General features: G+C 38.5%; 1 protein-coding gene across 6 annotated transcripts in view; it reads left to right on the plus strand.

The window, feature by feature from the left end:
* The window catches only part of RECK (reversion inducing cysteine rich protein with kazal motifs), a 63716-nt gene that overhangs the window by 36373 nt on the left and 12958 nt on the right, over positions 1-14385 (plus strand). For 5 of the 6 annotated variants that reach the window (NM_001396526.1, XM_046924064.1, XM_418897.8 and 2 more), the window contains 8 exons: positions 1934-2201; positions 3399-3578; positions 4506-4718; positions 5398-5534; positions 9254-9394; positions 11257-11445; positions 13130-13252; positions 13771-13942. In NM_001396526.1, the coding sequence (NP_001383455.1) occupies positions 1934-2201; positions 3399-3578; positions 4506-4718; positions 5398-5534; positions 9254-9394; positions 11257-11445; positions 13130-13252; positions 13771-13942 (1423 nt within the window). The remainder of the gene's footprint in view (positions 1-1933; positions 2202-3398; positions 3579-4505; positions 4719-5397; positions 5535-9253; positions 9395-11256; positions 11446-13129; positions 13253-13770; positions 13943-14385) is intronic. The other variant, XM_025147618.3, reaches the window with a different exon arrangement.

Raw genomic sequence — 14385 nt, forward strand, 5'->3', positions numbered from 1 at the left:
AGTTGCAGAAGGCAATGAGGTCACCCCTCAGTGTCCTTCTCTCCAAGCTTAAGAAGCTCTCAATATCCTCAACCTCTCTTCATAGGGCATGCCTTCCAGGTATTTTACCAGTTCTGTTGCCCTCCTCAAGACACAGTCAAGTATCTTAATATCCTTTTTGTATTGTAGAGTCCAGAACTGCACAGTGTTCAAGGTGAGATTGTATCAGTGCTGAACATAGTGGGATGATCACCTATTTTGAGTGGGTGACTGTGCTGTGTTTAATGCACTTATCTCCTGGTCTGTACCTGCATCTGGCATTACTTTGTCCCAAGCACAGAGTCTGATATTTGTTCTTCTTATATTTCATGGCATTGCACCAGTCTTTCTAGATTCTTTTGCAAAGCGTCTTCTTCTTCAGTCTTGAGTCACAAGCACCTCTCAGTTTAGTATCATCATCTAATTTTCTAAGGATGTGTTCAACTCCTGCATCCATAGGTGATCTGTAAAATATGTTGAACAGAACTGGCCCCAAGGTTGAGCTCTGAGAAACTACACTAGTGACTGTCTACCAGCCCCACTTATTCCAACACTTTGAGCCCTGCTGTTGAGCTGATTTATCACACAGTGTACCATGATCCTGTCCTTGGCACAGTTGGATAATTTGTCCAGAAGAATACTGTGACAGACAGTATTGAAAGCCATACTAAAATCCAGAAAAACTACATCCACCACTTGACCTTTGTCCACTAAGCAGGTGGTCTTATCATAGAAGCATAACAGATTGGTGAAGCAGGACTTTCCTTTCATGAATCCGTGTTGGCTGGGCCTAGTGATTACGTTAGATACCTTACCTTTATGTTAGATAAAGGTACATAAAGGTAATGCCTTTACGTTAGATAAAGGCACTACCTTTAGATGCCTTTCAATGGCACCTGGGTTCATCTTTTCCGTAATTTCTACAGGTAATGAAGTTAAACTAACAGGTCTATAATTTGTAGGGTATTTTCTCATACCCTCCTTGTAAATTGGGATAATGTTGGCTAGCTTCTAATCAGTGAGAATTTCCCCAGAATCCCAAAACCTCTGGTAAAATTGTTGAGAGATCCAGCTAGAACATCTGACTGTATACTCAGCAGTTCAGGTTGAATCTCACGAGGCCCGGTGGACTTGCAAATGTTCAGCTGACATAACTGGTTCCTTATGCTTTTGGCATCCACAAATGGAGAGGGAGTTGCTTCTCCCCCAGTTAGGTCATCTAGCTCAGTGGACTGGGCAACTCAGGGGCCCATCATTAGTATTATAGACAGAAGCAAAGAAGACACTGCCTTTTTGTAATCCCTATTTATTGAGTGATTGGTTTCATCTAGTAATGGTTCAGTATTTTCTATAGACCTCTACTTGCTATTGGCATACTTAAAGCCTTTTTTTTTTTTGTTATCCGAATAATCACTGGCTAGCTTTAATTCTAGTTGAGCTTTGACTGTCTGTGTTTTCTTCCTGAAAATGCAAACTGCAGCTCTGTAATTTTCCTGTATGGCCTGACGTTGTTTACGGTGATTATATGCTTTCTGCTTGAGTTCCAAGAGGAGTTCCCTGTTCAGCTAAGTTAGTCTAATGCCTTGTTTGCTTGGCTTGGCACACAATGGGATTGCCTGCTCCTGTGTTTTATAAAGGTAGTTCTTAAAAAGTGACTGTCTCTCATGGATCTACAAAGTATTCAAAAGCAAATTCTGAGGGGACTCAGCTAACTAAGTTTGATGTCTGCTCTTTTAAAAGCTGGGGTAACAATGCTGCTATTTTTCTCATTACACTTCCCCCACGCCCCCCAAAAAAAAAATTGAAAAAAGGAAAGAAAAGTGCCCTACGATACATCTTCTTTGAGGGCTTTTATGTTGTGTATCTTGGTTGTTGCTGTATGCTTGAGAATTAATAATTATTATTTCTTAAACAGGTTTGTATTGCTGTGATAGAGCAGAAGACTATGCATGTCAGACTGCTTGTAAAAGAATTCTAATGTCAATGAAAACAGAGCTTGAAATTGTTGATGGACTTATAGAAGGCTGTAAAACAATGCCTCTTCCTCAGGATCCACTTTGGCAATGTTTTCTTGAGAGTTCAAGATCTGTTCACCCAGGAGTCACTGTTCACCCTCCACCTTCAACAGGCCTCGATGGAGCAAAACTTCATTGTTGTTCTAAAGCAAACTCTTCCACATGTAGGTCAGTATCTCTCTACCTTCCTTTCCAACTGTGAAAAGGCTTCTGAAGTTGTTTTACGTCACACCTTTGCCCAAATCTGACTGTGTACATTAAATAATGAGTTCTTTGAATTCATGGAAGCAAAATAGGTTTAGGTAGTCTCATGAGTGTCATGATTACTTAAAAACAAAAACTGTTCTATTGGAAAAATCAAATCTCATTTTTAGCACTGGCAGAATTTAGCAGGCATGCTGAAGTTAATGAAAGCTATATGTTACTTGTGATAATACTAGTATTGAAGTAAGCTGAAGAAATTTTATCAAGATGCTGATGAGAACCCAGGGGACAATGAACAGCATTCTTGCAAATAGTTGATACTGGGCCCTTTCTAGTTCAGAGTGGTTATCCATCCACTTTAAAAAGATAATTGCTGCATTTTAAATTCGTCAGTTTGACAAAGTGAAATTGAGTTCTGAGCTGTTGCTTTCTTTTATGTTTAAGTTTTCATTAGCAAAGCAGCAGACCTGCTGCTTTATGGTCAGTTTTGTAGTATAGCCCTAGAATTATGTTATTATGTAGCATAGGGCAGTTGATACAATAACTTTTAGTTGCTTGCTTTAATAATCATTTCTTTAAAATTGATCCTTTCTTTATGTTTTCAATATGCAAAAAACTTGAATAGTATAATGAAGTACCATAACTACATTTGGTGGGGACAGTCAGAGTTTATGGGATATTGCTGTGAACTAAGGGGGCCTGACTATTGTTAACACTAGAATAATCTCAAACAGTACACTTGTTTCAAATATCATGGCAAAGGAAGAAACGTATTTTGCTGGCTAGTCTTTTCTGTAGCATGAATAGGTGTGATCTGAAGATGAAGGATGGGATTAGAAATTGTTCATTGTTGTGTTAACTTGATTTATTATATATCAAAGTTCAGACTCCAGGTATTACATGTATGTTGAATGTTACAGTTTTATATTCTGAAGTCTTTCATTCTTAGTGGTATAAAGATTTGCTAACATTCTTAAGCAAAGCTGAACAACATTAAAACCATTGGGAAGTGGTTATTTGCTTAGAGCACATTTGGATACTCCTGCACTAACACAAATTTCTAGTCAGTGTGGGCTGTTGTAGTCAGCATGGAGACTACAGGCTCTGCTGTAGCTGAACAGCTGCTATTCTTTTCATTTGATTTCTTTTTTTCCCTCCAAGGGAGCTCTGTACTAAGCTTTATAGCACGAGCTGGGGCAGTTCACAGAGTTGGCAAGAATTTGATCGCTTTTGTGAGTATAATGCAGTTGAAGTTTCCATGTTGACCTGTTTAGCAGATGTACGAGAACCTTGTCAGCTGGGCTGTAGAAATCTTTCTTACTGCACTAATTTTAATAACAGGTAGGAGAGAGACACTGGATATTTTAAAAAAATAATTTCTGTGCTTTGATTAAAAAATATGTTTTTCAAGCTTGTTTTATTTAGCTTTCAGATTTTTTAAAATTAGTTATTGTTTAGAATACTAGAATAAACTCATGAGCTTGTAAAATGTTACCATACATTAGCAATATATTCCTCTGTCTTACTATATAGACAAGTAAACCATATTTGCTGCAATATATAATATACATTATAAATAATTCAAGGAATGTTCAAGTTTATATGTTACTTAATAACTTTTTCCTAAGAGTGTTAATATGTCCTCCTTTTTTTTTTTTTTTTTTTTTTTCAAAATTCCTTTTCTTTTAGAGATATTTATGTGGTTTTATTCTCTGTAGGACAAAATGTATAATTTTAAGTGCTGCCTGAATTAGTCATTGCAAGGTCCCTAGTTAAGTCGTGTTTGAGTTTCAAAAGTACATTTTATAAAAGTATAATTTGGCTGGTGGGATTTCCGGCTTTTCTTTGAAATATATCACCATGCCACTCTGTAGTCATATAAGTCATGCCACTATATACTGAATAGTAAATGTGATAAACACAGCCCAGGCAAAATAAATCAACTTGCGTTAGTGATTTGCCATGAAACATTCCAGCAGATTTTCAGTACATTTAAATGTTTGCTCAGTATGTCAGATAAGAAAAATTTGAATGATGCATGATCTGAGAGAGAAGTGAAGAAGGCATTTCAGCCTTGAGCCCTAAAGAGATTATTTTTCTTAAAGATAGAAATTAAACTGATTTTGGTCATGCTTAACTGTGAAAAGGATTCATGTATTTTATGCTACAAAAGGAAAGCCATTTCAAAGTTGTAGAATTCATATAGTGAAAGATAAAATGTGTGGTGTTTTCTTTCTCTTGTATACCTGAAATTTCTTAACTTTTAAGACCAACAGAACTTTTCAGAAGCTGCAATTCACAGTCAGACCAAGGAGCCATGAATGACATGAAGCTTTGGGAAAAAGGGAGTATTAAGATGCCATTTATAAATATTCCTGTTCTTGATATTAATAAATGCCAACCAGAAATGTGGAAGGCAATTGCCTGCTCACTGCAGATTAAACCTTGCCACAGCAAATCTAGAGGAAGTATTATCTGCAAGTAAGTACCATGAAAAAAAAAAACAGTTCAGACGTTCTGCTAAGGATTTTAATGAGAACTGAAAAACTACTGTAGAATTGTATATGACTCCTGTTAGGAAAACATGGCAGAGCAAACACAGGAGTGTAAGCTTGCAGTGTTGTTCCATCCCTGTAAAGTTTTTCTTCACAGTGTTCCATCACTGCAAATTGAAGATGCTTGCCTCCAAATGAGATGGATAGATGACCTTCTGTTGAAAATTGATTCTTTGTTGTTTTTTCTGCTTGTTTGTTTGTTTTTTAACTCTATTGTCTATAAAATTGTAGTTTTTATTCATTTGTGGATCATTTGTGACAGACAGGTCTGGAAAACACATGTTTTAAAGAAAAAACAAAATTTGAAATACATGACTGGGTAGAAAAGAGACCAGTTAATACGTACCAGTAGTGAGGTGTGACTTCAGCCCATAAGTTGAACCCAAAGAAATGCTAGATCTGGAAAGATAGGAGCAAATGAAGTCATAGAAAACAAACAAAACTCACCAAGCCCAAAGAGTGTGTAGGTGTGTTTGTGTGTGTGAAGTATATGCATTCCTCTGCTGTGAGGAAGGTGTGAATTAGAGGAAGAGAAGAATAGTAATACAAGACCTTTTCTTTTTTAAGTGGTGTCCATGAAGTTCTTTTTGTTTATTTATTTGAAGATCAGATTGTGTGGAAATACTAAAGAAATGTGGAGATCATAATAAATTCCCTGAAGGCCACACAGCTGAAAGTATTTGTGAGCTCTTATCTCCAACAGATGACCTGGAGAACTGCATTCCTTTGGATACATACCTGAGTAAGTACTGACATATGTAGAAAACAAATTAAAAAACCGAGATGCTTTGAATGCCTATCACTAGTTTTAATCATCTGTTATTTCGTTCAAATAAAACGTTACTGAATATGGAACATTATTTATTTAGCATACTAGAGAAAATTGAATCGCTCAAATTAATATACTTTCATTACATTTATTCCTTCTTGTATTAGATATATGTGGCATGGGCTGTCGTCACAGAGTTATTTCTAGATCTGTCTGTGTCTGTGACAGGGGCACAGCAGGCCCACAGGCCCACCATTCAAAAAAGGGAAAAAAGTAGTGGGGAGGGAAGGGGAAGGGAAGAGGGAAAGGAATAAAAAGGAAAGAAAACAAACAGTGGCAACAATCTGAGGAGGAAAGTTAATTTACTAATTGTAATAACAGAAATACAAGTTAATTGGGATTGAAGCTAGTAAACCAATTAAATGAGAGAGAGAATCCAAAACTGAAGGTGTTACTCTAATGCTGAAGGTGAAACAGCTGGGGAGCATGCACTGCAATGATGAGCACTAAAAGGAAGGGGCAATCTCATGACTTGAGTAGTTTTCTCTTTCCCTCTAAATGGAAAACGGAAGTGGAACAGTGAAGTCTGCTGGGTGAGGTAGTTCTTCTCTTCTGAGAACCAGGTACCCAGAAGTGTCGACAGTCCACAGAACTGGAGAACTCTTTAACTCCCAGTGCACAACATGATGTTATGATGTAAAATGCCAATAACAAAAATTCATAAAACCATGACAGGTTGTATAGGAGGAGGTCAAGGAATTCCCTGTGACAATCGCAGCTGGCTCAGTAGCAGGCCAAAGCTGAGCTAGCTGGTGAAGCTGTGACATCCCCATGACAGAGCAGATTCACCCTGCAATGTATGGAGGGCTCACACCAAAGCAATAAGGTATGCAGTGAAAATAGTTGCAGCCCATGGTGAGTTCATGCTCGAACGGAGAAAAGTTGTGAGGAGGAACAAGTGGCATACATACTGACGATAACCACCAGAACTACCCACTTCTAATCCCTGCTGCACCACTTCTCCTACAGAGAAGTGTGAAATGAAGCTGGCAGAGGTGATTGCCAAGCTCCTTTCCATCATCTACCAGGGCTCCTGATCGACAGGAGAGGTCCCAGATAATTAGAGACTTGCCAGTGTGAATCCCGCCTATATGAAGGGTCATAAGGAGGATCTGGGGCACTACATCTGTCAGCCTGAGCTCTGTGCAAGGAAAGGTTATGGAACTGATCATCTTGAGTGGGATCTCATGGCACGTGGAGGACAACCGGGAGATCAAGCCCAGCCAGCATGGGTTCATGAAAGGCAGCTCCTGCTGGACCAGTGTGTTCTTCTATGATGAGGTGACCTGGCTAGTGGATGGGGGAAAGGCTGTGGATGTAGTCTACCTAGATTTCAGCAAAACCTTTGACACTGTCTCCCACAGTATTCTTTTGGAGAAACTGGCAGCCTGTGGCTTGGACAGATACACTCTTTGCTGGGTAAAGAACTGCCAGGCCCAGAAAGAGGTTATGAATGGAGTTAAATCTAGCTGGCTAACAGTCATGAGTGGTGTTCCCCAGGGGTCAATACTGGGGCCTGTCCTGCTTGATGTCTTTACTGATGACCTGGACAAGGGGATTGAGTGCACTCTCAGTAAGTTTGCAGATGACACCAAGCTGGGAGGAAGTGTTGATCTGCCTGAGTATAGGAAAGCCCTACAGAGGGATCTGGGCAGGATGGATTGCTGGGCTGAGGCCAATGAGATGAAGTTTAACAAGACCAAGTGTCGGGTCCTGCACTTTGGCCACAGCAACCCCAGGCAACACTACAGGCTTGGGGCAGAGTGGCTGGAAGACTGTCTGGAAGAAATGGACCTGAGGATGTTTGTCAGCGCCCAGCTAAACATGAGCCAGCAATGTGCCCAGCTGGCCAAGAAGGCCATGGCATCCTGGATTGTATCAGAAGTAGTGAAGCCTACAGGAGCAGGGAAGTTATCATCCCCATGTACTCAGCACTGATGAGGCTGCACCTTGAGTACTGTGTTTAGTTTTTGGCTCCTCACTACATCAAGGCCCTGGTGTGTGCCCAGAGAAGGGCAGCAAAGCTGATGAAGGATCTGGAGCGCAAGTCTGATGAGGAGTGGCTGAGGGAACTGGGATTGTTTAGTCTGGGGGACACTCAGGGGTGACATTATCACAGTCTACAACTATGTGAAGGGAGATTGTGATGAGGTGGGGGTCAGCCTCTTCTCCCGTGTAACTACAGAGAAGACTAACTTGAGTTGCACCAGGTTCAGGTTGGATTTTAGGAAAAATTTCTTCTCTGAAAGTGTGATCAGGTGCTAGAATGGGCTGCCTAGGGAAGTCATTGAGTCACCATGCATGGAGGTGTTCAAGAAACATTTAGATTTTGTACTAAGGGATGTGTTCTACTGGGGGAATATTGGTGATAGGTGGATAGTTGGACTGGATGATCTTGGAGGTCTTTTCCAACCTTGGTGATTCTATTCTATGAATGAAGTTCAGCCCAGAAAAGAGGGAAAGAATGATGTTGTTTTAATGTTTGTTGTTTTGTTCCCATTACTTGAACCAGTAATTAAATACCTAGTTTAACTGGCAAAAAATTTAATTCATTTTCTCCATGTTGAGTTGGTTTTGCCCGTGATACTAATTGCTAAGCAACTCCTCTGTCTTTACCTCAACCCTTGAGCATTTTGATTCCTTTTCCACCTATTTTCTCCCTATGATCCTGTTTTGAGTAAAGGGGCTGGATGGCAGTGATTGCTAGCCAAGGCCAAATTACCCATATTGCTTCCCTTTTTGGGAATTCGTGCATTCAATACAAGTTCAGTAATCTGCATCATCTGATAATCTGGCATGTTGAATTTCAGTGGTTTTTACCTACATGAAAATGCACTAGTTGATTGTACTTTACTCTAAGAAAATTCTGTTCTTCAAGAAGTCATCTCATTTGCCAAAAAAGTACTGAGCAATAATACAGACACACCAGTACGATTTATTTATGGAGCAAAAAATAGATCATGCCTGGGAGGACTGATCACAAGTAAATATCACTTTAACAATAGCATGATTTAGAACACAAATTTTTGATGTACAAAAATGAAGCTTTGTAAAATTTTGGTTAAAGCTACAACTGAAAGTATTGCTAAACTTACAAATTGATTCCAGAGAGGTGGTGTATTAGAGCTTTGGGTGGCTCTTTACATTTAGTTGCTTTGTTTGCATTCTGTCTTCCCTTTCTTGTAATAGGAGAATTGGAGAGTATTACTAGTGACTTTGATTCTGAAACGGGAATAAAATTTTATCAGTGATATCAGACTTGGTAAAACACGAACATACTTCAAACCGATAATTTCTTAAGTATCAACCATAAGAATTTTCTTGATTGAACTAGCAGTCATTGTCAGTTTGTCTTTTTGTTCATTTAGAGAAAAAATCTTAGAGAAATTAGATAGGGAATTGCATGTTGCTTGTGAAGAATCACTTGAGTCACTACTTCCATGATCGAGTACTAAACTTGACAAACCACACTGTCATGTCAAGGTTTTACAAGTATAATTAGAAGTTATATATCAAAAAGATATAACAGTGTTCAAAAATAAGGTTTTACTGAGTATAACAAATGCCATGTTTTCCTGCAGATAAATTATCCTCATTTAAATCATTATAGATGCTATATACTTTGTTTTCAGGTCCAAGTTCTTTAGGAAACATTGTAGAAGATGTTACACATCCATGTAATCCAAATCCATGTGCAGCTAATCAGTTGTGTGAAGTAAATAGAAAAGGATGTCAGTCTGGAGAATTGTGTCTTCCATATTTGTGTGTACCAGGTAAGGGTTTTGAACTTTTGTTTGCCTGAATTTTGGTGATAAAAATTTTACTGAAAAATTTATGAAAGCTTTAAAATGAATTGCTGATATCCCAAAAGAACTATTATCACAATAATCTTTTCAAAACCTGTAGAATACCTTGTAGATCTTCTTCTTAAGTTTGTATTTTTATTCTTGACTTTTTCTTACTTCTTCTTCAGAAGAAATAAATATCCACACATGATCTCTAGACATCTTGCCCACTATTTAAAATTACAAGCATACAGTACTGAAAAATACACTTCAGTTCACTGCAGCTCCAAGCACAATAGCATGTGTTACCCTGTGTTTCCATGTATTGTTAGCCATATCCACATAGTTTTCCTCATTGGTCAAATAAGTGCACGTTATCTCTTGCCTTGAAATTAATGAAAATTTGGATGTCAGTCTTGGAATGACATTCTGAGAGCTCTGAGAATCTGATCAAATGCAGGGGGACCAAGGATGTGCACTTGCACTGGCACAGCAATTCTGATATTGTATTAAAGTTCAAGATGATATCTTATGTGGAGTTGTCCCAAATCCATCAGTGGCCAGAACAACTTCTTGAACTCTCTCTAGCAGCTCAAAGGCAAGTAGTTCAGGTCTAAGTGAATTCTCATACTTTTGCATAAGAGCTTCCTTGTTACTACAGTCTTTTACTTCACAAGATTCCAGGGCTTGAGAAGAAAGTGGCATGAGCATAATTTATTTGCCTGTCGTCCTTTCTCTCTACTATTCACTTGCAGCAGTGATGTAGCATCTTTGTCCTTTAATGAATGACAGCACTATGAGGTTATTGAGTCGGGAAAACTCCAAGTATCAGAACTCCAAGGCAAATTAACTCCATGTCTCTACAAAATCTGTAAGCTTGTACTTTTGAGGAAAGTGACACTGAGTTTGGGAAACAACAAAGACACAAGTAATGAATATTGTATAGCTGTTTTGTCCTTCCACATAAGGTCAATGGTACTTCTTATTAAAGATGAAGTGTGGAGACGCAAAAGTACACAACTGACTGCATTTTTGCTGCTGCTTGGATGAGTGATAATCTAGCTGCATCTTACTAGAAAGGAATTCATGGCCATGTGGGGGCTACTTTTTTGAACATAGGTGTTGTCTAACTTCTGTACTACGCTTTAACTTGAACAGATATAGAGAGAGTCCCTCATGTAGAATGAGCTTGTTATCTAACTTCAGAATAGCAGGCTTTGATGGTGATGATAACAAGGTTTGAATCTACAAAAAGAGGTAGGAGATTGTACTGTGTCCAAATTCTACAGCCCCTTCTTTGTTCTACCTTAGACAACAGTAGTGCTTGCTGAAATTCTTCTGCTCCCTTTCAATCAGAAGGTATCACTGAGTGATATGAGGGATCACCTGTGGATCTTGAAGCAAAAAGGAAAGCTGGCATTTGGTAACTGATTAAAAGCATGGTTTGAGTGAGGGAGAGTGAGAAGCACTGATTTCTAACCTGAATTGCTTGCAGCAGCAGCCCCTTTACTAGAGGAAGTGACAGAGAATGTGGGATTTCACACATCACAATTGTCTCCTACTACTACAGAGTTGTGGAAAATAAAGATTACTTGAGAGATGTTGAAATTATGAGTCTTTTTATCTTAAGTGGTGTTTCTGCAAGTACTTCATTACACTGTCTCAAACAGTTATCTTCCATTTCTCCTACTTGTTGCTGTAATAAGTGAAGGGTAGAGAAAAACTGCTTTGGCTTTCTTTTCTTTTTCTTTTTCTTTTTTTTTTTAAGCAAATCAAACAGTAGTGGTTTTCGTGGTGGCACTCAAATTCAAATTTAATATATACTTAGTTAATTTTTTCTTTGTATATAGGCTGCAAACTGGGAGAAGCCTCGGATTTTATTGTCCGTCAAGGTACACTTATTCAGGTTCCATCCTCAGCTGGTGATGTTGGTTGTTACAAGATTTGTACCTGTGGACACACTGGATTGCTAGAAAATTGTGTAGAAATGCATTGTGTTGACCTCCAAAAATCATGCATTGTTGGAGGACAAAAAAAAAGTAAGTATCAGAATGGTAATTATATCTTTACAGAACACCTTTTCCTTAAGTAATGAAATTTGTGTTGCTTATGAAGATCAGAGGAATACAATGCAAAATTTATCAGAAAATACAGCAGTTAATACCTGCATTCTTACATGTAACACTTGTTTAATACTTTTGTATTTGTCAAGGAAACGTTCTGAGGAGAGCCAGTAGGCAGCAGAGATGAAGTAATAACAGTAAAACAAATTTATTTAAACAAGCTTGGTGCTGAGGTTTAAACACAGTATGCATCACTCTGCAGATACAAAGCTAGTGATACTTTGTGTAAATCAGCTGTAAAATATTCAGGGACTTTGAACATTCATGTTCTGAAAGCAGTCATTAAGTCTTTGTTTTGTCGGGCTTTACTTTTTTTTTCTTGTATGTTTGCATTTAATCACTCATGTTACCATAGCAAATGAATACCTTGCTTTCCTTAGTATATTTCTCTTAGAGCTTTGAGACAATAAAGTATTTTAACCTCCACAGTGTGACATCATATTGTCACAGAATCATACAGTGGCTTAGGTTGGACGGGCCCTTACAGATCATCTAGTTCCTACTCCCCTGCCATGATCAGAATTGCCGTCCGCTTGATGAGGCTGCCCACAGATCCATCCAACCTGACTTTGAACTCCTCCAGGGATGGGGCATCCACAGCTTCTCTGGGCAGATTGTGCCAGCACCTCACCATCCTCTGAGTGAAAAAATTCCACATAACATCTGAATCTCCCCTCCTTTCATTTAAAGACATTTCCCCTTGTCCTGTCACTATCAGACCGTGTAAGAAGTCTGTCTCCCCCCATTTATAAGCTCCCTTCAAATACTGGAAGGCTGCAGCGTGGTCTCCCCAGAGTCTTCTCCAGGCTAAACAAGCCCATCTCCTTCAACCTTTCTTCATAGGAGAGGTACTCGAGCCCTCTGATCACCTTTGTGGTATTCTTCTGGACCTGGCTCAACATCTCCACATCTTTCTAATGCTGGGGTCCCAGGCCTGGACACAGCACTCCATTACAAGGGTAGAGCAGAAGGGGGCAATCACAACCCTTGCCTTGCAGGCCACCTTCCTTACTGTGTAGCTTAGGGTACAGTTGGCCTTCCAGGCTGCAAGCACATGCTGCTGGCTCATCCAGCTTTTCATCCACCAGGATCCCCAAATCCGTCTCCTAATGGCTGCTCTCGATGAGTTCTCCCAGTCTGTACACATATGTGGGATATGCGCTGACCCAAGTGCTGAACCTCATTAGATTCTTGTCGGCCCACTTTTCAAGTCCATCCATTTCTCTTTGTATGACATTCTTCCTTCTGTTGTATCAACTGCGCCGCTCAGCTTGCTGTCTTCAGCAAACTTGCAGAGAGTACACTTGATCCCTGTCTTTGTCACTGATAAATATACATTAAAGAGCATTGGTCCCAAGACAACCCCTGGGGGACACCAGTCACGACTGGCTTCCACCTGGACATAGATCCGTTAACCACAATCCTCTGGCTGCAACCATCTAACCAATTCTTCATCCCATCGGTCTATCAAATAGTCCAGCCTGTTACTAAACTGAAACTGAAATTAAGATAACACTAATTAAAAATTTATCTGTGCTTACTGTTTTCTGATATATTTGTATTAATCAGATACATTTACTTAATTGTTTTTATTATTAAGGCCATGGAACATCTTTTAATATAGACTGCAATGTCTGTTCATGTTTTGCTGGAAACTTGATATGTTCCACACGTCAGTGCTTAACTGAGCATAGTTCGGAAGATGAACGTCAGAAGTTTACAGGTAATAAACAACAGAAACTGTAAGTTCATTATTCTTAGAGTAAGGATTAGCTTCTAAATTCTTTCTACAGAATTCATGAAAATAATTCAGTACAAAGATAGTCTTTTAACTGTTTATTTTCTAATGTTCAACCTGGACTTCTGGAAGAAAATACTTTTTTTTTTTTTTAATTATTTTAGTTTTTAAATTCGTACAGGAAAATTAAACCCCAGGTAGTCTGTTGAAATAGCCAGAGACAGGATAATACCACTGGGAATGACAGACAAGGAGTTTGTGGAAATAGTAAAGAAACTTGAGTAGAATAAGGAAGTAGATAGAACACAGACTTCCTTTCCTACTACATGTAACTGTGTATGTGCTACAGTATTGCTTAATTAATTGCTAACAGGTGTGAGGTTGAAGGTAACAGTACATCTTCACATTTGCTGGATGATTAGGATGTTTTAGTGACCTCTTGTGTCTTTCATCAGAGAAAATAAGTATGAACCATATTCTTGCTTTATGTGTTGCTTTTACAGGCTTGCCATGTAACTGTGTAGATCAGTTTGTACCAGTATGTGGTCAAAATGGGCGCACATATCCAAGTGCATGTATAGCTCGATGTGTTGGTCTCCAAGACAATCAATTTGAATTCGGATCATGTATTTCCAAGGATCCTTGTAACCCTAACCCTTGTAGTAAAAATCAAAGGTAAAAGCAAAATATTCTTACGCTTTGACATGTTCTACTTAAAAAGCAAATGGACCTTTTTCTTTGGTGAATGTATATTGTGTAGTAATGTTTTACTTTGGAATAGTTCGATAAAAGTAGTCTCTTTTACTTATTAATTTATTCACTTATCATAGCAATGAGCTGTAATAACTGCCAGTTCTTGGTTCTCTGTATATAGTGCTATATCATTTATATTTCTTACTCACATCTCAGTTTTAAAAATGAAACAGTACTCCTGTATAGTTTAAAAAAATGGGAGAAAAAAAAATCTACTGGACATTTTACTACTCTGATTCATTATTTCTTCTAATACTTACCAAAGAAAATTCGCCTCAATTGAAAATTTGAATTCATTCCTGCTTATGCTATGCAGTTAATAATCTGTGCTTTTAATTTCTGAAACTTGAAAATTTGTGTAATCT

The sequence above is a fragment of the Gallus gallus genome, chromosome 2, assembly GCF_016699485.2.
Source record: "Gallus gallus isolate bGalGal1 chromosome 2, bGalGal1.mat.broiler.GRCg7b, whole genome shotgun sequence".
NCBI lineage: Eukaryota > Metazoa > Chordata > Aves > Galliformes > Phasianidae > Gallus > Gallus gallus.